Raw genomic sequence first — 25,055 nt, forward strand, 5'->3', positions numbered from 1 at the left:
ATATTTTACCCAATATTTTCAGGCCCTAGCTGGAGGCTGCATCTTCCTCATCACGTTAAGTCACTGTTTGCAGGGTTATCTTTATATTCAACATTAAAAAATAGTGTTAACGTTAAAAATTATTCTCTGCAATAAATTTAGTATATTAAAGAGAACAGCCTAGCTCCAAGTTCAGTGAGAGACTCTGTCTCAAACAAATATGAGAAAAATAAGAGGCCAATAACACATGTACATAAAACAGTGAGAAAGTAGTAAATATATTTAAGAAATTGCTGTTATTAAAGCTGTAACTTTTTTGATTTTTTAATTTTTTTAAAAAGATTTATTTATTTATTGTATATAAGTACATTGTAGCTGTCTTCGGACACCAGAAGAGGGCGCCAGGTCTCTCTACAGATGGTTGTGTGCCACCATGTGGGCTCTGGGATTCGAACTCAGGACCCCCGGGGAGAGTAGCCAGTGCTCTTACCCACTGAGCCATCTCTCCAGCCTCAAAACTGTGACTTTTAATAAAATTTTAAGAGAGGCAGAGTGATAAAGACTTGCCTTTGACTCTTGGCCACCCTGGGGACCCCTTTCCTCCTGTTGGCTTGACTCATCATCTAGCCTTGATATGAGTGCATGCACCTAGATTTATTGTAACTTTTATGGTATATTTGGTTGATATTTGGGAGGCCCGCTCCTTTCTGAAGGGAATGGAGGAGGACTAGAACTTGGGAAGAGTAGAGATGTAGGGGAGGGCCTGGAAGGAGTGGAGGCAGAGGAACCTGGGGTTGGATGTAATATATGAGCACGAACCAAGTAAACAAGAAAAAAAAAAGCCTATCAATTAAATGCCTAATATAAAGTTTCTAAGAAAGGACTTTTCACTCATTAGCTACCAAAAAATGGAATATAAAGAAGACCAAACAACCACAGCAATAAAATTAATAGAAATCTGAATTATATTCTAGATATACTTCAAAATATTATTAGTTTTACTATCGAAACAATTTTTTTAAGTGTTTGTAGTATTTTCCCCCACTGTCCTGAGGCCTTTAGAATAACCTTGTTGACTTGTTTGTTTTGACAGTTTCCAATGTAAAAGACATGGTATTTCACTTGTGTCTACTTTTAAAAGTAGAAGTAATTGCCAAGAATATTATCAAGGCTGGAACTGTTACTGCCTTAAAATTGTCCCCTCTGCTCTGGAACATCGCTCTGATTTATATTTATTAACACATGTGGATAAAGCGCCATGGCAAATATTTGAGATTTCTCAACTCCTGGACTTTGCTTTTCTGTTTTGACATGTGTTGTAGCAGGTCAAAAAGTTTTCAGCGCCTTTCAGATACACTGGGCAACGAGAGAACGGAATGAATTTCAGGTAGACTAGAATCAATGCATAAAAAAAATCTGAATCCTTTTATGTGTTTTAGTCACACACACAAAATCTTTTTTATTAATTTACTTAACTCTAAAATCCCACATCTGTGACCAGAGTAGGAGGAAGCATGTTTGAAAATAGTTCATTTGTCCACTGTAAGAGTTTCTCCGAGGTAGAAATATGGATTGCTTTACTTTTAAAGGGACAAATAGAAAAAGAAGAGAAACTTCCAGGTTCAGGGACTTTTCCCAGTTAGCATGAGTTTGCCAAGTTGAAAACTGACGTCTGTGTTTAGCTATGCATCGTAAGAAAACATGAATCAATATTTCTCATACAAGTTCTTAGTTAATATTTTTATTCTAGTTTTTTTCTTTTGTGTCTTCTTTCCCATCTTGATCTCATCATATCTGAAGGGCTGGAGCGCGGTTTCCTTATCTGCTTTATTTTTCCTGGGGTTGAAGGGGCTGAATGAACAGACATCGGGTTTGTTTTATTCTCAACCAATCACAGGACAGTATTTTCCCAAGAGACAAACTAGCTTACGGGGAGAGAGAGGACACAGAAAACAAAACAGATTCATCATGTGCAGCCTGGATTGACCACATCCCCTTTCGGAAACCAGTGTGAGTAGGAGCCGCGCGGAGGGCAGCCACCTACTTAAGGAATGTTTACGGAACTGAACGGGAGATAATGCTCAAACAGCAAAAAGAGAAGCCGTGACTGTTCCCAGGGAGCCCGAACATTCCTGATAGTGAGTAAGGCTCAGCGCTGTGTGTGCTCTGCCAGATACATGGGTGGATATTGCTGAGATCAATCTATTTGTCAGATGGCTTCCAGACACTTAAGGATTTTAAAGCGATTTAAGAGCTATTTTTATTTTATTTTTTCATCCTCAGCCTGATTTAATTTGTAAATACAGCAGTAGATTCCAGCTTGCTTCCATTTTAGCCAAGGACAGACTTGAATTGCATTTTGTTATGTAAATTTAGGAAAGATTAAATTTAAAGACCGTGAAAATTAGAACGGTTTTTAAAATTTGTTTATTTGAAAACTTTCTGGGCAAAACTATGTTTCTGAAACTCAATTTCTTTCTTTCTTTCTTCCTCCCTTACTAACTTATTTTGAACTTTGCTTTCTGCATTTTAAGTGCCATTTATACAAAATTTATACAAAATTGAGAGAAGCCTTATTCTCCTGGTGCGTCAGAGTCAAGTAATTTAGAGTATGGATTATTATTTTAAAGCTCAGGGTTTTTTTGTTTTTTGTTTTTTGTTTTTTGATTTTTGTTTTTTTGTTTTTTGTTTTTTGTTTTTTTGAGACAGGGTTTCTCTGTGTAGCCCTGGCTGATCTGGAAATCACTCTGTAGACCAGGCTGGCCTCAAACTCAGAAATCTGCCTGCCTCTGCCTCCCAAGTGCTGGGATTAAAGGTGTGTGCCACCACTGCTTGGCAGCTCAGTTCTTCTTGCAAGAGTTATTCAGTTAAATTTTTATTTTTATTTTTATTTTTTAAACACTTTTATTTTAACTTATTTATTATTATAAGTGAAGACACTGTAGCTGATTTTAAACACCAGAAGAGGGCATCAAATCTTGTTACAGATGGTTGTGAGCCACCATGTGGTTGCTGGGATTAGAACTCAGGACCTTTGGAAGAATAGCCAGTGCTCTTAACCATTGAGCCATCTCTCCAGCCCCAGCTACATTTTTATTATATTTAAATCTGAAGATACGTATTATGAACCTATTTCATTGGGATTCTATCTGATGAATTCATCATTCAGGCAAGTTTAAGCAATCAATTTTGTTGATTTGATTAGTTATGTTTTTTCTTTCTTTTTTTACTAAAATGCAAAAATCAAAAACGAGTGTTAATGGGACGGAACTAATAGATTACTTTATTCACACCATTGAATTCTGGTCTTAAATATTATTATATGTGTTATGCACCCTAATGGTGCCACCCGCCATTAGAATGTTCTGTTTTATTGTAGAAGTGTGATGATAGCCACGCCCCATTGTTACTGTCACCCATCCCTCCACATAGCTTAATGTGAATGCATTTGAGGTAAAATATAGTCATAAATTGTTGCATTAATATTTTACAGCATTGCATTTTACAGTTCTCAAGGGTAGTAAATATTTCAATCAGAACAGAGTCAAGGTTTTGCACACTCCACCTCTGTTTTCAGTTTGTTGTTGGTTCATTCAATGAGCAGGTACTGCAAGCATGAAGGAGTTAAGTGTGCGCCAGCAGACCCGGGCACTGCTGCACAAGAATCTGCTCAAGAAATGGCGGATGAAGAGAGAGAGTTTAGTGGTACGTGAAGACATCCCACCCTCTCCTCAGCCTTCTTTCCCTGCCTGAGTATCTCAAATATTACAGTTTAATCAGCAGACTAAAGGTATTTCATCTATGTTTGTTTAATTGAGAAACTCATAACGGTCGGTGACCAGTACCATAGAATCAGGAAGACTAAGAGTATTGTGTTTTGTTTTGTTTTGTTTTTTTGAGACAGGGTTTCTCTGTATAACCCTGGCTGTCCTGGAACTCACTGTAGACTAGGCTGGCCTCAAACTCAGAAATCTGCCTGCCTCTGCCTCCCAAGTGCCGGGATTAAAGATATGTGTCACCACTGCCTGGCTGTTCTTTTTTTTTTTTTTTTTTTTTTTTTTTTAAGGGATAGAGGAAAAATTCAATTGTATGTTAAAATTGCAGGAAATGTTAAATCATCCCATATTCTATAGTAGGAACCAAGACATGATACAAAGTTGGTGAAGTATAAACTGAGAAAATTTTAACGTTTATTATTTTATATCCAAAAATTATTGATTTTCTATGTAAATGTCATTTCCAAGGACTACAAAAGGATAACTTTGCCGGTTTGTACTGAACAGACACTTTGAGAAGTGGCAAATAGTACACATTTCAGTGGCTTCACGTGGGACAGATGTTCAGTTTTTACTATTTTTAGTATAGTCAGTGTAGAACAGAAGACTATATCCATTCATCCAGGCACCAAGGTTTCCCCATCTCGGGATCTGCCATCTCCTCTGACCCTGGTAACCTCTACTGGATTACTCATAAGCCAAGGAGGAAGAATTGAGACAGAGAGTATAGTAGGTTGGGTCTGCACACCAGGCCTGGAGGTGGCATGTACTATGTCTGTCCATTTTCCGTAGGAAAAAACTTAGCCTTCTATCGCCACTTGCATCTAAGAGTCTACTGTAGTCAAAACCTTCAGGTTTCAAATCATTTATACTATATGAATTTAACAGGTCACTTTGAAAAAAAAAAGTTGAACATACAGTGTCAATATTTGGGAGTAAGTTTCAACGATGAGGATGTAAGTGACCTGTTCAGATAAAGTCTAGCATTGTTAGACTGAAATGTTTATTAATGTAAAAAATTCAACTGAATCTTCTCTTTCTACACTGTTTTGAGAGTGGTTTGTGGTTACTGTTTGTTTCATGTTTTGTCTGTATGTTTGTCAGACTAGGGAGAGGTGTTCTTGGGCCTTAAAGAAGTATGTTCTAGCAACATATCAAGAAGGAAGAAATGATTGCTATTCTTGATCCACTGGAGAGTATCTCCCATGCAATTTCTACTAATTTCCTTTAGCTTCTTTCTTTCCTTCCTTCCTTCCTTCCTTCCTTCCTTCCTTCCTTCCTTCCTTCCTTCCTTCCTTCCTTCCTTCCTTCCTTCCTCTCTCTCTCTCTCTCTCTCTCTCTCTCTCTCTCTCTCTCTCTCTCTCTCTCTCTCTCTTTCTTTCTTTCTTCTTTTGAGACAGGGTTTTGCTGCATAACAGAGTTCTAGCTGGCCTGGACTTGCTCTATAGACCAGACTGACCTCAAACTCACAAGCAATTCAGTTGACTCTGTCTCCCTAGTGCTGGGGTTCAAGGCAGGCACTACCATGTCCAGCCTGCATTTCCTTTTGTAGCTAATAAAAATATGACAACTACCAAGAAACATTGTGATCTGCCAGCATGAATTCAATGTGAAACATTTGTGTCTTATCTCTAGAATTTGCTTTCCGGGAGTTTGAGATTTTTCACACTATTAAGTATACCATTAAGTTTCCAGATGACTTCTGAAATCATTTGTGACTTAACACAAAACTTTAGATCAGAGAGTGATACAGGCGACTGCTAACTCACAATGTGTCCTTCGCTGAGTTTTCTTTTCCTTGAGGAATGAACAACAATGAGAAACTGCTTATATGGAAAAATTGAGCTTGTCTTCAAAGTTCTTTAGTGCTGACCAATTCAAAGAGAAATGAATCTAGGCTCATTATTTTCTCTCTTAAAAAACTGTTTTATAGGAATGGAGCATACCAATTATTATAGGACTGTATATGAGCCTGCTTTCCTATTTCAAAGAAAATAATCAGGTCCCTGAAGTCCCTCCTCACTATCTTGGAAGTATAGATGAATTCAATGGATCTTCAATAATGGTTGTATACACACCAATCTCTAACATAACCGAACAGATAATGAACAAAACAGCATTTGCTCCAACTATGAAAGGTAAATATGGTATTGGGGGGAAAAAGAATTAGTCTCATTGGTTTATATTGTTTAAAAATATATGCACATATTAGTTTGAAGTTCTAGTTAAACCTCCTTCTAGTAAATTCGAGTATAAAGATAATCATATAATCTATTTAGGTTTTTATGTTTCTTTCACAATAAGATCTTAATTTTTTTCAGCTTAGTACGGGCTCCTTTTATGGAAGCCTATGTTTTATTTTTGGAGAATAAAAAAGTGAGAAAACTTACAAATTTTCAAAACAGCAGTAACTGGAGAAATGCAGCTCTTGTGAATCTGTATACTTTTATCCCGAATATACAATGATCAATATTTATAGTTTGGTAAAATCTAAGTAATTAGATCATTGCTATTTAACAATAAGTTCATAAATATGAACACTAATTTTGTAAAATCTGAAGGTCATTTTTTTCCTATATATATTATAGAATGCAAAGCCTTTAGAGGTTGTGATTTTAAATTAGGCCCATTATGTAATGAAGACAAAGAAAACACATATTTCACTTATGAGTAATTTGGGTATATTCTGACTATTTATTCTTTAATATTCAATTCCTAACTAATGAAATATCTGGTTGTTGTAGAGTCTGTTGCCTTTGTTTCAGCATAAGACTGAAGTCATATAAATTGTTTTTTCTTCAGGCTGAATTCTTTAATCATCAGAGATATATTAACAACAATGATTGATTACTCTTATACTTAAGAGGCATGATTTTCCTCCATCCTTAATTTGTCTTATTAAAACATGTAATTTTCATGCACAGCTGGACTCTTTGAAACAATAAAGTAATATTTTCTAGGTTGCCCTTTAGTTTGCTTAGTTTAAGTGGAAAAGACTACCAAATGATGGTTCAGTCTCATCTTTAATTCTGTTGTGGTGGGATGCTATGTAATCCAGTACACCTGTTTTCATCTTCTACTCCGCAGGAACAAGAATCATCGGGGTACCAAGTATAAAAGACTTGGATGAAGTGCTTCTGGAGAATATACCACATGCTTTTGGAATCATATTTAACAACACTTTCTCTTACAAGTTTAAAGTATTTCTAATGTATGGAAATCCGTTTTTGAAAGAGGACTTATTAGGTGACTTTTTAATATACAATCCCATTGTGACAGTCTTTATTGCTTTTGAAAAGAAGGAACAGGTAGGGTTGGATGGGCAAGAGATAAATTCCATTTCCTGGAAGAAAACAGACTAACATTTTGTTACTACACTTGTATTCATTTTAGAGGCTGATTTCACAGCACTGTAGAATCCTTCAGCATGTATCCTTCATGCTCACAGGAATAAGGGAATGATGGTTAGATCCCAATGTTGGCCGAGGTTGTGGTTGAATAGCAGAGGAAAGCACTGAATGAGGTCCAGGGAAGGGATTAGCACTTGTAACTCAGACCCAGGATTCTTAATGGACTGTTGTATTAAGGAGGTAGCTTTTAAATTAAGAGCAAAGGAACAGCAATGGTGAGAAGATGGAGATACTGTGTTGTAGTAGGAGAAAGGTGTATGAAGGCATCTTATCAAACTCTGGAGGAAAAGCATGAAAAGACACGCCACGTGAGAGACAATGATTTTGCAGCAGCAGAAGGGTTAGGATCCTGTTTGGTATCTTGTAAACTAGGCCACAAATATCCACTGAAGTACTTTAATTAAGGCAAGCTTGTGGAAAGTTGCCCAAGATTAAAAGAGAGCACTCCTGATAACAGTCCAGAGAATTTAAGTTGTAAGAAGTCCAGGAAGAACGTAAGGAAACCAGATGGCTGGCTTAGATGGCAGCGGAGGCAGGAAAAGGGGGAAGGCTTATGGGTTAAAAGACACACAGAGGCATAAAATCGGTGCAATCTGTAGAATCAGTGCTTTAATACTATTCGCGTGCCCTGGGCAGACTAATACTATTCACATGCTTCATGCAGACTACATATTCTTCAATGGGTTCTTGCAGATCCCACTGCAAGATGCGTGATTGAAAATCATGAGGCCTGTTTGTCTGAATTGTTCTCCTCAGAGGCTGGAGGTCAAAAAAGATACACATACAAGATAAGATGGTAGAGACAATAGAGTTACTTTAGATATTGATGGTGGCAAGGAAGTCCCGCTCTGGGATGGATCCATTCTTGTGAGGAGAACAGGGTAAAGGGACAAGCGGTCTTTATAAATAAAATTATCACAGATCTACTTCTAGCAAAGGATTATCCAGAGATGCTCAAAGGCAGAGTAGACGCTATATTCTCAATGCTACAGCGCAGGGGAGGCCACATGAAACTACTGGGAAGATAGTTCCTGAGACTTCCAGAATATAGGTGGTACCCTTCTCCATTTTCTGTTTCTCCCCCGACCCAACCCCAGAAAGGGCTGGAAGTCTTAGTCATTACATGTCCGTGCAATAGCTTGTCAGGAGTCTTCAAACACTGCATCTCATTAACATCTCCTGCCCAGAGGTGTGCATTTTGCTTTGATAATTAATTCCAGGTTATTTTGGGATAAAATTTCTTCTTATGTACATATTCACTTTAGACTTTTAGGCACTGAATTGGGGATTGGTGTGGTGGTGGTGGTGGTGGTGGTAGTGGTGGTGGTGGTGGTGGTGGTGGTGGTGGTGTGTGTGTGTGTGTGTGTGTGTGGTTTTGATATAGAAATTTTAAAGCCTTGTTTTTTGCACCTCAGGAAGCTAGTGTCGTTCTCTCTCTAGTCTCACAGTGTGTGTCAGAGTAGCTGCTTCTTCTACACTACATACCCTTCATCTTAACATGTCTACCTCATCTCAAAATTACTTTATTAGTTTTTGTTTGTTTGTTTGTTTGTTTGCTTGAGATAAGGTTACATCATACCCTAGGCTAGCTCAGAATCCTTATTTTTCTGCTTGCCGAGTGCTAGGATCGCAGGTGCACCACCATGCCCATCTTCTGTGTGATGTTGAAAGTTCTGACTCGTGGGGTCTCCCCTCCATTGTTTTCTCTCAAGCTCCTGTTTCTCGTTCCCAATCTGCCTTTATCCCCTTAATGATGGTTATACTTTTCCTTGTGCCTACAGCTCACTGCTGGGATATATATTCTCACGTTTTCTGTTCGCTGTCCATATACTGGGAACGAGGGTTTGTGGCTTTACAAACCGCCATTAATGCTGCTATTATAGAAGTAAGTGTTCAAGTGGAAAGTTCTGATGGTTAGCATAATTAACTTCAGGGGCATCGACATTTTGTTTTAAACCAACCTTCTAAATATTTGTTTAATATTATTATATGTAAGTACCTTCAGACACTCCAGAAGAGGGTATCCTATCTCATTACAAATGGTTGTGAGCCACCATGTGGTTGCTGGGATTTGAACTCAGGACCTCTGGAAGAGCAGTCAGTGCTTTTAACCACTGAGCCATCTCTCCAGCCTTGGCATCAACATTTTAATGAAAGATGATGTCTCAGTTTACTTGCCCCACAGTAACTCTACACGCCAAGGCTGGGCGATGGGTAAATAACTGTTGTTTTTTCCTAGCTCTCAAGTCTGGCGAGTGTGTGGTTAGGGCCTCAACAAGCTCATGCCTTGCGGCTGTCACAGGCTCACCCCCCCCCTTTTTTTTTACATGGCTGAAGGGATGGAAGGGCAAAGAGGAGAACACTGTGTCTGCTTGGTAGAAGAGCAAAAGGGCAAATTGCACATTAGGATGCACTTGCCAAGTCTTTGATGAGTCACTCATCTATCGATGAGGGCGGGAGAGGCTCTGTACTTCCCTAAACATCCTCCCTCTTAAACATCCTGCTGAGGAGGAAGTTTTCTATCTGGGTTGCAGAGGGGTGCATTCAAACTAGCAGTTATGTAGACCAGCTTTTATGACGGAGAATTTTTAGACAAAATGCCCTGATTTACAATTTCCTTTTCTTTTTATCGTTTCATTTATTCACATTCCAATTGTTGCTCCCCACTTCTTGGTCCCCCCGCCCCTCCCCAGTTCCGCATCCCATTCCTTCTCCTGCTTACCTAGTTCTGTAATGTTTCACAGAAACCTGCAAGCCAACACACCCAGTTCCCTCTAAAGGCGAACATTTCACGTTACTGCACTGTGATAGTTTTCCAACTAGGAAATCGGTGTAAGTGCAACTTCCAAACCTTATTCCAGCTCTGTCAACTGATATCCCTTAATTTCCGTTTGCTTTTGTCTTCCTTTAGTTCACGACGAACCACTCCGTGATGGAGGAGTTAATGTCTGTCGACGGCATCAATATGAAGACATTACCTTTTATTTCTAAAGATATTTTTCAATACGAAGTTTTCATCTTGTTCTGCTTGCTTTATTTCTCCTCGTTTGTATATTTTGCATCACGCAATGTCACTAAAGAGAGAAAACAGTATAAGGAGCTCATGAAAGTCATGGGTCTACAAGACTCTGCATTCTGGTGAGTCCGGGAGATTGAGATCGCAAAAACAGCGGAAGCGTTATTGTTTTCAAATGCCAGGGGTTGAATTTGGCGTGGGGACTGCTTGCTGTTCCTGCTTACTATTGGATTCAGTCTTTGTTAACTCTTCCATGGAAGATCACCAAGCATGATTTCAATGCTGGCATTTCCTTTGCAACCTCTATGATCAATCAAGGCACCATCATCTAGGTTGTAAGTGAGGAAAGGCAAGGCAAATGGAAAGAATGCAGTTAGTTGCCCAGTGTCAGGGAGACAGTGAATGCCAGGGCTGGGCCTCAGTGCTGGAGACCTGATAGCATTTCTGCCTGATCTTCTCCTAGTTATGAGGTGCCTTCTCCACACTTCCTCATGGGAAGGAAACAGCCTTGTAAAGCGATGCGGTGTTCATGGGCATGGTCAACCAAGGATGTTTTGAAGCATGTAAATTCTGCATGTTCAGTGATACAACATGATCAGGACATAACATATAGGCTGGTGGGTAGGGAGGACTTCACGGGACTTGAATTATACATTAATACTTGTTTGTACCTTACCTCACCCCACAAACACTTCAAAGTAATTTCAAAATACATGTGTATGCTTATATGTATACCTGGGCACATCTATGTACATGTAGTATGTATTTGTGACACGATAAAGGTAAGTACTTTTCATAGAAATAAAGACCTATGAAAATAGTAAGAGTTTAGTTGATAGAAATGCAAATAATGTATGAGGTCTAAACTCCTCAGAAGCAAACCACAGAATTTGGTATCAGTGACAAGATGTATATTGCCAAGTATAAAGAAAAAAAAGCATGTATTTATTTTAGCTCAAAAGAAACAGCATGTTTTGATACTAATTCTTAAGGGATAATTTCTAGTATATTAGTCAAATCAAAAAACACTTGGTTGGGCAGACAGTGCAGACATACAACCTTAGCATTGGGTAAGTAGTCATAGCAAGACGAGGAGTTTCTCAACTGCCTGAGATGTATTGTGAGAGACACTGAGACCCTTCTTTATAAACCAAAGCTAGTGAAAACTCAAACAAATTAAAACATATGTGGACAAACAAAACCCCTCCTCCAAGCCCCAAAACTATGTGTGTGGAATGGTAAAACTTCATGGACCGGATGAAAAATGATTTATTGACCAATTTAGCGACTCATGTGCTCCCTGAAGTAAAATTAATGTCCAGAAACCTTTATTTCTGGGTAGAATATATTTACCAACAAAGAAAAATTTAAATTTTAATGTATGCGGATTGGGAAATAGAAAAGGAGGAGATGATGTTTTTAAAAAATTTGAATTTTCTCTGTGTGTGTGTGTGTGTGTCTGTGTGTGTGTGTGTGTGTGTGTGTGTGTGTGTGTGTTGGAGCATTGGGAATGATTCAGGTCTATAAGGAGAAAAGAGAGAGTGATTTCTGTAGAAGGGTCTCCTGTCAGCTCAAGGCAAGTCCTGGGGGCAGATGCTCAGAGTCAGCTTAAATTAGGGGGGCATCAGCAGGCTGGCATGAAGACCAAGGAGATACTGGAATTCTGACGCTGAATTTATTTTCATGATGATTCTTAGCACTCATATAAATCAAGCCTGGAAAAATTGATATGTACGTCCTTAGGACCAAGATAGAAAATGCTTTGGAAATATCTTTCCTAAGTATCAGACATCTTTTGGAAATGAATATGATTTCTATTAATGTTATAATATAGCACATGTGTTTTTTCCAAGCGAGATTTTGTATAAGTTTATTAATATTGTCTCTCCTACCCCACTCTTATTGCTAGTTCTCTTTTTAAGAAACTATTTTAATGTCTTCATTTCATAATTCTCCTACAATGCGTTTATTTCAATGCTACCTTAAAGCAGTCTTAGGAAGTAAATTTACAGAATATGTTACACCTTTCAAAAATGCTGATGTTTCTAGCACAGCCCATTTCATTATAATGATACAAGATTAAAAATGTTAAATAAGTAGTAAATCCAGATAAACATATTTTACTGGGGTGCAGGGTTGCAAAGCATGCATCTTTTGCCACATTCTGCAGGAGATGCATTCTTGTTAGTTATATGGTTTTAAATAGAGGAAAGAACTCTGGACTGAATTAGTGCCTGCAGTCCCATTTGCACCTTGTTAATGATTTATTTTGTGACATTAACCCGTTAAGGAGTGAGAGGGACTACAGTTCTATTATTTGTAAGTGAGAGGCTTGGACTCATACACCCTTATAGTCTTGTCTTACCTAGCGTATGTTGTTCTTTAATATCTTGTAAAAAGTGTGAACACCAACACCTAAAGCAAAATAATACAAAAGTGTAAAGATGTAAAGATGCGCCATAACTTATATCCACTCGGGAAATTAACAGGGTTAGGAAACATGTGACGGCCTCAGTGGAGTTGTGGGTACCAGCAAGGCCGTACTTTGGTTCATAGTCTCTTAAGTGGTTGTGACATTTTTTCCATTGGCTAGTTGCCACACTAATGTTTGGTGTCTGCCATTACTGTCTGGTAATGGCAGTCAGAGTGCTTGGGATTCATAAGCAGGATGTTTGTAAAGTGGTTGATTACCTTAGGGGAAAAGACGGAGAACTGTGCTAAAGAAGAGCACACAGTCTACTTCTGTCATGTTCTCAGTATCATAGTTGTTGTTGTTGCTGTTGTTTTTTGTTTTTCAAGACAGGGTTTCTCTGTGTAGCCCTGGCTGACCTGGAACTCACTCTGTAGACCAGGCTGGCCTCAAACTCAGAAATCTGCCTGCCTCTGCCTCCCAAGTGCGGGATTAAAGGAGTGTGCCACCATTGCCTGGCAATATTATAGTTATTAAACCAGGGGGGCATAAACAGGAGTAATAGTATTGTACTTTAGATGCTTTGGTGGATTTAATGATATTTATTTAAAAGGCTAACTAACTTAAATACCTTTTGGTTTTGTTTTTTTTTAGGCTGTCCTGGGGCTTAATCTATGTTGGCTTCATCTTTATTATTTCCATATATGTTGCAATTATCATAACATCTACCCAGATTATAGTGATGACTGGTTTCCTGGTCATATTTATGCTGTTTTTCTTATATGGATTATCCTTGGTAAGTGTATGAGTTTATTACAACCATTTATACATTAGATCTTAGCTATGTGTAGCAAGCATTAATTCTCCAGGATGTTAGGAAGACACTTTGTCATGTCCAGTGTTTGTATGTGTGTGTGTGTGTGTGTGTGTGTGTGAGAGAGAGAGAGAGAGAGAGAGAGAGAGAGAGAGAGAGAGAGAGAGAGAGAGAGTATGTCTGTGGTGTTTGAGAAAACGCCAATGGCTATAAGAGATGAATGTAAACCCAAATCAATTGGATCTTTCCATTTTCACACAAGTCTTGTGCATCATATAATGAAATGGTGCATCATAACTGAGATATTTTAGAATTTTAATACTGAGCCTTTTAATTACATTCAATGAGTGAAAAACTAGCTTGCTAAGCTACTACTACCACTGCTCAAGTTTGCCATTTTTTTTATCATGGTAACCGGGAACACTGGGCTCACAGAGATAAGTTTTAAATTTTATGCCAGCATTTTCAGTAGATCTAAGTAAAAATAGTGCGTTAATATTCAGAGTTAAAGAAATAAAAAAGAAAGAGAGAGTGGAAGGAATGGAGAAAACAGTCTTAGGGTTTGTATTCCTGTGCAAAACATCATGACCAAGAAGCAAGTTGGGGAGGAAAGGATTTATTCAGCTTATACTTCCATATTGCTGTTCATCCCCAAAGAAAGTCAGGACCAGAACTCAAGCAGGTCAGGAAACAGGAGCTAATATAGAGGCTGTGGAGAGATGTTCCTTACTGGCTTGCTTCCCCTGACTAGCTCAGCTTGTCTTCTTGTAGAACCCAAGAACACCAGCCCAGGGATGGCACCACCCACAAGGGACCCTTCCCCCTTGATCACTAATTGAGAAAGTGCCTTCCAGCTGGATCTCTTGGAGGCACTTCCTTAAGGGAGGCTCCTTTTTCTGTGATAACTCCAACCTGTGTCAAGCTGACACATAAACCAGCCAGTACAACAGTGTACAGGCTGTAGACAGGTTTAACTATTGTCATTAGAGTAACTCTCTCATCATTGGAAAAGGCCACTGTGAATTACTGAACTTCACGGAGGTGCTATTCTAATCACCGTGCATTTCTCTAACATGAATTAGACACAAGCAAGAGACTTGAAAGACTCACACTGCATCTTAAGATATTCTCCCCACCCTATCTTTCGTTTATTGATAATAGATCCCTTTCTCATAAATATATCCTGATTATGGTTTCCCCTACCCCTACCCCTTCCCATTTCTCCCCACCTCCCCCTCCAGATCCACTCCCTTTCTGTCTCTCATTGGAAAAGGGCAGGCTTCTCAGAGTTAGGAACATGGCAAATTAAAATATAATTAGACAAATAAGCAAAAACTATCATATTGAAGTTGGACATAGCAACCCAGTAGGAGGAAAAAGAGTCCCAAGAGCAGGCACAAGAGTCAAGACACACTCATTCTCACAGCCAAAAGTCCCATAAAAATACTAAAGCTACAAGTTGCTATTTTTTTTTTTTTACCTTGTGCAGACCCATGTTGGTCCATGTGTCTGTGATCTCATCCATTGATTGCTTAGTTGATTCAGAGGACCTTATCCCCCTGACATCCTCTTAGACTCCTACAATCTCTCTGCCTCCTTTACTGTGGGATTCCCTGAGCTCTGGGGTTGGGGATTTGCTGGGGACCTCCCTTTTAGACTCGTCAAACAATGTCTGGCTGTTGGTCCTTGCATTGTTCCCATTTGCTGCTGGAGGAAGACTCTTTGATCATGACCAGATAAGACATTGATCTATTCTGTATCCCGCTCCCAGGGATATCCATTCATGCCCCTACAGGCCTTTTCTTTACCTAACTTCTCTGGATCTATGGTGTTGTGGTGGTGGTGGGGTGTAGCTTGGTTATCATTTATGTAAGTGCTGATATCCATTTATAAGTGAATATATGCCCTATTTATCTTTCTGGGTCTGGGTTAGCTTCTCAGGATTTTTTTTTCTAGTGCCATCACTTCCCTGGAAATGTCATGCTTTTTTTTTTTAAACAGCAGGGTAATATTCCATTGTGTAACTGTACCTAGTTTTTTTTTCCCCAATCCTCTGTTAAGGGACATCTAGGTTATTCCTAGTTTCAGTTCTAGGACAGCCAAGGCTACACAAAGAAATCCCGTCTTGAAAAACCAAACAGAATCCAACCAAGCCACCAATGAACAACCAAGCAAAAAAGCAATCAAAAAGAAAGATTAAAGCTACAGTGAACATGGTTGGGCAAGTGTCCTTGTGGTAGTGGAAGGACGGAGCTTGCTTTGGGTATATGCTCACGAGTGGTATAGCCTGGCCCTGAGGTAGACCTATTCCTAGCTATTTCAGGAACTGCCATGTCATATTGATTTCTTTGGTGGCTGTACAAGTTTGCACTCCCACCAGCCATGGATGGGTGTTTCTCCTGCTCTGCATCTTTGCCAGAATGAGCTGTTGCTTGTGTTAATGACCTTAGCTATTCTGACAGGTGTAAGGTGGGATCTCAAAGTAGTTTTGATGTGCATTTGGATTCTCTGTTTAGACCTGTTTCTCACTTTAAAATTGGATTATTTGTTTGCTTCTTCACTTGTTTAATATGTAGCTTCTTGAGTTCTTTATATATTTTGGATATTGGTCCTTTTATCTTTTCCCATTCTGTAGGCTTTGTCTGAAAGACAGTGTCATTTGCCTTACAGAAGCCTTCAAGTTTCATGAGGTCCTATTTATTAATTGTTGATCTTAGTGCTTGCTCTATTGTTGTTTTATTTAGAAAGTTTTCTACCATGTCAACACATCCAAGTCATCACTTTCCTTTTTATCAGGTTCAGTATGTCTGGTCTTATGTTGAGGTCTTTGATCCTCTTAGACTTGAGTTTTATGCAAGGTGATAAGCATGGATCTACCTGCATTCTTCTACATGCAGACATCCAGTGAGACCAGCAACATTTGTTGAAAATGATGTATTTCTGGCTTTTTTATTTAAAAAAAAGGTGTTTATTTGTATATGTATTAATGTGTACTTCTTCAACTCGATTCCATTGATCAATGTGTTTGTTTTTATGCCAATGACATATGATAGCTCATTAGTACTGCTTGAAATCAGAAATGATGAGACCCCGGCAGTTCTTATTGTTTAGGATTATTTTCTTTTGTTTTGTTTTTTTGTTTTTTCATATAAAGTTGAGAATTGTCCTTTCAAAGTCTGTCATGGATTGTATTGGAGATTTGATGGGGATTGTGTTGAATCTATAGATTGCTTTTGGTGGAATGACCATGTTTACTATGTTAACTCTACTGATTTATGAACTTGGGAGATCTTTCCATCTCCCGATATATTCTTCAATATCTTTCTTCAATTTTTTGAGTTACAGTGGGCTTTTATTGAGATAAATTAACAACAAGAAATAATCAGGATTTTACCAACCATCTTTTCTGAGCCATATATAAATTCCCTAAAGACTCAAGTCCATAGACACGTATATACACTGTAACACACCCCAACAAAAACAGACCCTCCCACTGGAACACTTGCCATTTAATCAGAAAGCCAAATTTCCCTTTCCCCGAATGTTTTCAAATTTTTAAGTTCCTACTATTCAAAGTAGAACTGGCCCCTTCTGACTAGAGACATTAGAATTTTCTTATTTTTACTTAACAAAAAATTGTGGGTTTTTTCTAATTTGTTTGGTTTCAAAAAAGTGACGTGACTTTGTATTCTCCAGGCACCCCTCCCCAAGTACCAATGGTTAAAATACAGCAGCCTGTATTTTACTAACCCAGAGCCACCCATCCCTTGTCCTGCCCAGCTCTGTCTACTGGAAATTTAAATACACTTCTTTTGGAGTCTGTCAACTGTGGAGGGGCAGAGTCCAGGCCAGGCTACCTGTCTCTGACCTCTTATCTGTTACAACCCTTGGACACTTAACTCTTTGTTTCAAAGATGAGTTTTTACCTTAGAGAAGAAAATAGGTTTGCTTTGGGAGGTTTTTTTAAATTTTTTTTTTTTAAATCTATGTTATTGGACTGGTAAGTTAGCTCAGCCATTAAGAGCACTGACCTGTCTTGCAGAGGTCCTGAGTTCAATTCCCAGCAACCACATGGTGGCTCACAACATCTGTAATGGGATCTAATGCCTTCTTCTGGTGTGTCTGAAGACAGCTACAGTGTATTCGCATACATAAAATGAATAAATAAATCTTTTAAAAAACTACCTTTATGAATATAAAGTAGAACTACAAACTCATAATCTTTCACATGCTTAGAGTTATCCCAAGATATTTTACATTATTTAAGGCCAGTGCAAAAGGTGTTAGTGGGATTTGATGAGACATTTCCATAGAGGCAGCTTCCTCTGATCTATTCTCAACAATCTCCTCAACATCACCCTTCTCAGACCCTCTAGATTTCCCCCTCATCCATCCCTCTCTCCCTCCTTCTCTGAAGAGAGGCTTCTGTATTTTTCTCATCCTGGATGTTTTCTGCAGATGTCCTGTAGATGGGTCATTTCCCTTAGTAGACTAAGTCAGCTTTGCTCAGAGTCCCCACTATCGCTTTCCTACCCTTTTCTTGGATCCTCTTTCAGCTTTTCCCTATCTTCTCCATAAAAACAGAAAACCAGAGAGAGAGGAAAGGAGAGAGAGAGAGGGAGAGAGAGCAAGAGAGGGGGGAGAAGGGAGGGAGAGGGGCAAGGAGTCATAGAGGGAAGGAAAGGGAGAGGGAGAGGAAGAGAGGGAGAGGAAGAGAAGGAGAGGGAAGAAAGGAGAAGGAGGGAGGGAGAAGGAGAGAAGGGGAGGGAGAGAGCGATGGAAGAAAGGAAAAGGAGGGAGGGAAGAAAAAGGAGGGAGGGAGGGAAAGAAAAGGAGGGAGGGAGAGGGGGACAGAGAGAGGGATAGAGGAAAGGAAAAGGAGGGAGGGAAGGAAAAGGAGGGAGGGAGGGAAGGAAAAAGAGGGAGGGAGAGGGGGAGAGAGGAATGGAGGAAAGGAAAAGGAGGGAAGGAGGAAAGGAAAAGGAGGGAGGGAAAGGGAGAGAGGGAGAGGGGGAGGGAGAGAGGGATAGAGGAAAGGAAAAGGAGGGATGGAGGGAAAAGAGAGAGGGCCCTAGCAGGTAGGGTTGCGGTAGGAGTGGAGAAAGGGGGAATTAAAAAAAAAAAAAAAACAAACAGAAAACCAGAAGGTAGGTAGGGAATACAAGAGAAAAACTAAAAAAGATCTGAGGGTAGAACAGATACCTTTACACCCCTCCTGTCTCCCCACTGATACTACCTTGTACAAATAATGAGCTTGGTTTTGCTGATGGCTCTCCAAAGCTATTGTCAGTAACAGCCAATGTCTTCTCTTTTTCAGATAGCTGTCACTTTCCTGATGGCTGTTCTGTTACAGAAAGCTGTCCTCACCAACCTAATGGTATTTCTCTTTACCCTCTTTTGGGGGTGTGTGGGGTTCACTGTGCTTCACAAAGAACTCCCCTTGTCTCTGGAATGGGTTCTGAGCATCTGCAGTCCCTTTGCCTTCACATCTGGGATGGCTAAGGTAAGTTCATAGGTTATTATGGATGCTTCAAAAGGAATTAATCCATGACAGCTCCTTATATTCCAGTCTGGTCTTAACCAAGAGTGCTGCTTACTGTTGCAAATTTCCCACCACACAGCTAAATTTACTACATTATAAAAAAAGTTGCCATTATGTAAAGGTTAAAATAAAAATCACTAGTTTATTAAAAATTCTGTGTAAATCTGTTTAAATCGTTGTGTTGAGTAAACTATGAATTGATTATGAAAATCTTTGAAGACTTAAGTACCTAGTACCACAAACTTTATAAAGTCTAGCAGTGTACTTGGGGTCTTTTTAGGATCTTTTAGGAGAATACTGTGTTCTCTCTGAAGCATGTTTTAACACACCTCTCTCCAGTAGGTAGCCATTTTATGAAAATTACATCCTTACTGTTTATAATCAGCCAAGCTTAGGTTTTGAAATACAAATATTTGTTTCATCCATTTTTTAAAAAAATTATATAAGTGGTACTATATGGCATTTTAAAATATTTAACTTTAGTTGCCCAGTGTTCTGTTAATAGTCTAATGCATAGCCTTGTATATGGCTACAAGGTATATACGTATATACCATCTTATTATATGCCTACATTATCTCCTTTTTGATAAATGAGAGTAGAATTCCAGGCTTTGATGGTTTTTTGATAAAGTTACTATAGATACTATTTCATGTGTTTCTGTACACCAGTTCAGTTTGGTGTATTCAGAGAAGTTGGGTGACAGACTAGGGTACAAACACTTTAAACTCACCGCTGCTACTAAATATTTCTCTAAAATCGTGACATCATCTGACTTGTATAAAAAAAAAAACGACACTAAAGCATTACAGTTTTTCTCAGTCTTCACTAACATTTGTTATTATTAAATTTTTAAGTCTTAGCCATCCAGATGAAGATGTTATTGTGTTCATCAGTTTATGTTTTCTCTGTGTTAGATAAACCTGGATGCCTTTCTTGTTTATTTGTTTGTTTGTTTTTTCCAAGACAGGGTTTCTCTGTATAGCCCTAGCTGTCCTGGAACTCACTCTGTAGACCAGGCTGGTCTCGAACTCAGAAATATGCCTGCCTCTGTCTCCCAAGTGCTGGGATTAAAGGCGTGCACCACCACTGCCCAGCTTTGGGTGTCTTTTCATGTGGCATCTTTTGTTTTTTTGATTTGCAAATTGTCTATTCAGATCTTTTCTTTGTATTTCTATTGAGCCTTCTGTATTTTCCCTATTACTTTACAACAGTTATTACATTTGCCGTGCACCAGACTATTTTTTCAATCATTGCCAGCTTTTCTCTTTTCTTATTGATTCCTTTGATGAAAAGAGATTTAAGAGAAATGATTTTTTTTTAATTTTTATTTTATATACTTATGTGTGTGCTGAATGTATGCATGTGTATTAGGTGCACACACATTCATTCGGGACCAGAAGAGGGCATTGAATGGCCTCCTGGTCCCACCTGGAGGTGGAGTTGCAGACACCCAGGAGCCCCCTGACCTATAGTTCTGGAGTCTGTTGTAATGTTGACTGGAAATGCAAGCAAAGGGAAACTTCAGCATTTTGCTACCAAACATGTTTTCCAGTAGACATCTTAGCTCCTTGGTTTGTGAAGAAATCTCCTGTATTGTGAATGGGTTCCCGACTCTCTCAAGTACCTTCTCTGTCTCCACTAGAGCGATTACATCCCTTCTTCTTGCTTTATTGTGCTGTATCCAGAATCATATTGATTTATTTTCAAATATTGACTCAGATTTGCATTTCTGTTAGCTTCATTCACTTATATTGTATGTTACTGAGTATACCTTTATTGAGCTATTTCCTTAAAAACTTAACTTTCAATTGAATTATTGGTTCTGTGCCAACTCATTTATGAGTTTAGGAATTTATTATTATTTTTGTTTGAATCTTAGATTATCTTCATGGATTATAACTTGAATGGTGCTGTATTTCCTGACCCTTCAGGAGAATCATATGTAATGATAGCAATATTTTTTATATTGGCTTTTGATGGTTTTCTCTACTTGGTTTTGGCCTTGTATTTTGACAAAATCTTGCTCTGTAAGTAACTGGATTTTTCTCTGATCTTTCAATTATTTGATTACCTAGGAAAGTTTTTCTTAGGATTTTATTAAAATAGCCTTAGAGGCAAGACTAAATGTTCAATCTCAGTCTGAATTAATTATCTATACTTCACAGTAAATAATATATGTAAAATGATTCTAATTTTGAAATACTATAATTATTTAAGTTGATTTTGAAATACAGTTTTAAATTAATTAAGCTTTATAATTTTAAGTGTCCTTCCAAGTATTTTGAAAGAATGATAGTATGAATTTATATCAAGGTAATCAGAAAAAAATAAAAAAGGAGGCATAGAGTAGGAGCAGACTTTTGGGAAGTAGACAAGGCAGCAGGTAGGCAGAAAGAAGACAAAGTCTTAGAGGAGAGGGATCCAATGATACGGAATAGTAGGCAGGGTAGAAACTGTCAAAAATTCAAAAGCATTTCAGGGGGCAGCTCTTTCAGAGGTCCTGAGTTTAATTCCCAGCATGACCAAATGGTGGCTCACAACCATCTGTAATGCGATCCAATGCCCTCTTCTGATGTGTCTGAAGACAGTGACAGTGTACTCATATACACAAAATAAATAAACAAATAAATCTTTGAAAAAAGAATGCTTGTCTAGCATGTGTGTGTGTGTGTGTGTGTGTGTGTGTGTGTGTGTGTGTGTGTGTAGCCCTTGGTTTGATCCTGAGTAGGGTCACAGCCAGGTGTGATGATGTGCTCCTGGGATCCCAGCACTTAGTTGGTAGAGGCAGGCCTCTCAGAAACATGAAGTCATCTTCAGGCTCCACAGTGAATTAGAAAAGAATGACATGGTTGTCTGTGTTTTGGTTAATTTTAGTTTGTGTCATGTTAGGTATAGAACAAGCCCATAAGTGTGTTAATGCTAGTGAATCTGCATTTTGTAGTAATACCTTTTACTTCAGAAGAAAGCTTCAAGAATAAGCAAAATTAGTTCCTGTTATGGCTTATTACTGGGCATTGTAGAAACATTGTAGAAACAATGTAGAAACATTTGTCAAATAAAGATTTGTTAGCTATTATTCTCAACCTTGTCCTATCTGGTTTATGATTGCAAATATATAGATTATGGGGTTAATTTTCTTTCTCTTGACAATAACAACAACAACAAAAAAACCACATAAGCCCACAGTTTCTCCACATGGAATCAGAATGTTCATCTCTATGTGTGATTCATTCATGCTTTTAACTTTTGATAGTGCCCCCAACTTTGATAAAAGTTCCTGTTGTCTTATATATTGCTGTGTAATTGCATGCCTATGGCCCATTATCTCTGGCATGTATATGTATATCCTTAATAAATAATATTTAACTTCTTTTGTATCAATGAAAACTTTACAGTATTGTCATATTCATTTTGAAGAAATAAAGTTTCTGTATATGCTATTTTTCATTCATGTAACTATAGATTTGTAGATTCCTATATTATGATAAATTATATTGGCATGGTCAACCTATGTAGGTTTCTATAGTTATGTTATAGTATAGTTAAGTTTCTATAGCATCTCTATAGCTATTTTATGTGCAATATTAATAATTGCATTTCTAAAAATGCTTGATTTCATCTATCCTCATAGATATCTTTTAGATTATATATTTCAATTATTCAGTTGATATTTTGTTAAAAGTTCTATTATGTTAATTTTTGCCATGTTGCTTTAGATTTTCATCATTAATTTCCTTCTAAACTTGAAGGAAAAATTATATCTTGTTTGAAAGTTCAAAATATTGCATCTTTTATTAGCAAGGCTTCATTATTCATTGTATTGACCACAAACTTTATCGTTCTAACTAGCTGGGGCAGAGCACCGGTATCCTCCATTGTTTTTCTTGAATTCAACGTCTTGTTTTCGAAAAACGACTCATAGAAACAAGATCATCGAGAGAGACATAGACCCTGAGCTTCCTTCAGATGAGTATTTTGAGCCGGTAGATCCAGAATACCAAGGGAAAGAAGCCATCAGGTAAACACATTCGTAGCTGTGCTAATATTGAGTAAAGACTAAAGAATTGTTAACCGCCAGCTATCTGTGGCGAGTCTGTGTCAAGTGTCTAAGGGGAAGGCACCTGTCTTTGTCAGCATCAGTCTGAACCATTCACAGTCCCCTGTAATAATAACCAAGAGTTTTTCTTAAATGCTTCTTGAAAGGGAAACTCCCCTGGATGCTGGGTATATTGGTGATTCTCAATCTGAGGGTTATGACCCCTCAGTTGGAAACATGGCTGTTTATATTAGAATTCATAACAGGGGCAAAATCGCAGTTATGGAATAGCAATACAAATAATTATAGTTATAGTTGGGAGGGTGTCACAAAATGAGGACCCGTGTTAAAGAGTCGCAGCATTGGCAAGGTTGAGAACTCCCGATCTGTATGTTCTACCTTTGTCTTGTGTGTCTGCCTACTTCTATCTTTTGTGTCTATTAAAATTTGTGTCGTTTTGCTTTGCTTTTTGAGACAGGGTCTCCATACAGCTCAGGTTGGCCTCATAGAAAGTTTACTAGTCAAAGATGACCTTTGACCTCTTTCCTCTGCCACCCGAATGCGGGGGGGTGGGGGGGGCGGTTTGCAGGCATGTGCCTCCATGCCTCACCACATGTCCCTTTAAGCCAGAGAAATTGGATGTGTAGAAGGCAGACAAAGAGAATGTCATGTGACAGTAGGGGCAGAACGCACCCAGAAAAACAACAGAATGTCTGCCCCAAATGCAAATGATTATTTTCAGTTCTGAAATCAGAAAACATTGGTTCTTCCTGCAAGGGAGTGTCTTTATTAAAAATAAAGTATTAAAGTCTAGCCACAAAGGATGCATGAGGACAATGGGTATTATATCATGACCTCCCCCTGTCCCCAGTCAAAGGCTAAAATAAAATTTCTGATTAGAGTTAATCTCTTTTGTTTCTTCTTATTCATCCAATAACCACACTGCGGTATTTGCCGTGTAAGTGTAAACGTGAGATTAAAGCTGAACGTGGGAGTCAAAGTGTCCAAAGTCTAGAGAGTCTTCTTCATTTCCTGTTTCAGAGGAAATGATTAATTGAAAATAATTACTTGTGTCTGAGCAGTCAGGTTATGTCATATGTTATTTACTATAAAATGTTTTTTATGTCTACCATTATATCTGTCTGTGCTTTTTTAACTTGTAAGTATTAGCTAATAAAGTACCTCTTCATTGTTTCAGAATAAGAAATATTAAAAAGGAATATAAAGGGAAGTCTGGGAAACTGGAGGCTTTGAAAGGTAAAGAAAAATATTTCATTCTATTGATTTTTTTTTTGAGATAGGGTTTCTCTATACAGCCCCGACTGTCCTGAAACTCATTCTGTAGACTAGGCTGGCCTCGAACTCAGAAATCCACCTGCCTCTGCTTCCCAAGTGCTGGGATTAAAGGAGGGTGCCACCACTGCCCGGCAATGTTTCATTCTATTGATTTGATTTAATTATGAATACCCAAGCCTGGGAAACATTCAGCAAGAAAACGTAAATATATCGACAAGAGAAAACCAAAAACCAAAAGCAAAGGACAAAAGCAAAAGAAAGAAACAAGAATACAAGTGACCTAACTTTACCATCTGGGCACCAATATTTCAGAATTCATTGTAAAAGTCCTTCCAGATATTTCATGGATTTATTAGCTTACAAAAATATGTGACTAAACTGAAAAATACAGCCTTGTTTTGTTTTTTACTATGGCTACCATAAACACACTTTTATATTTGCACTGTCAGGAAAGAATGCTAGAATCTGATAAAACTTTTAGATAGTCATGATGGAATTTACACCGTTCATGTTTATTGATGCAGTAATAAACTGAAACATTAACCAAGACAAGATTAACGAAACCTTTGACAGTGAGTTAAATTAACAGATTAATATTCCATGACAAAATGATTTTTAATTTTGTATGACTAGGCATATTATAATACTAGATATTCTAACAGTTATAGTTCTATATAGCAAACACTGAGCAAGCACCAATTAACAGCTACATTTCAGAGGCCCAGCTGCTTTTATTGAAAATGATATCAAGCCTGGGTGTGGTGACACATGCACC

The 25,055-nt window shown here is 38.2% G+C and overlaps 1 protein-coding gene across 3 annotated transcripts in view; it reads left to right on the forward strand.

The window, feature by feature from the left end:
- The first annotated feature begins 1,927 nt into the window (after positions 1 to 1,927).
- Abca6 (ATP binding cassette subfamily A member 6) overlaps positions 1,928 to 25,055 on the forward strand; it is a 69,262-nt gene continuing 46,134 nt past the window's right edge. Inside the window, exons 1-11 of one of the 3 annotated variants that reach the window (XM_052195350.1) lie at positions 1,928 to 1,989; positions 3,584 to 3,684; positions 5,689 to 5,893; positions 6,843 to 7,001; positions 8,947 to 9,050; positions 10,077 to 10,303; positions 13,246 to 13,387; positions 18,723 to 18,908; positions 20,828 to 20,975; positions 22,798 to 22,966; positions 24,183 to 24,241. In XM_052195350.1, coding sequence (XP_052051310.1) covers positions 3,595 to 3,684; positions 5,689 to 5,893; positions 6,843 to 7,001; positions 8,947 to 9,050; positions 10,077 to 10,303; positions 13,246 to 13,387; positions 18,723 to 18,908; positions 20,828 to 20,975; positions 22,798 to 22,966; positions 24,183 to 24,241 — 1,489 coding nt within the window. In that variant the 5' untranslated portion in view covers positions 1,928 to 1,989; positions 3,584 to 3,594. The other 2 variants (XM_052195352.1, XM_052195349.1) reach the window with 2 other exon arrangements.

Source organism: Apodemus sylvaticus, chromosome 10 (genome assembly GCF_947179515.1).
Source record: "Apodemus sylvaticus chromosome 10, mApoSyl1.1, whole genome shotgun sequence".
Classification (NCBI taxonomy): Eukaryota; Metazoa; Chordata; class Mammalia; order Rodentia; family Muridae; genus Apodemus; species Apodemus sylvaticus.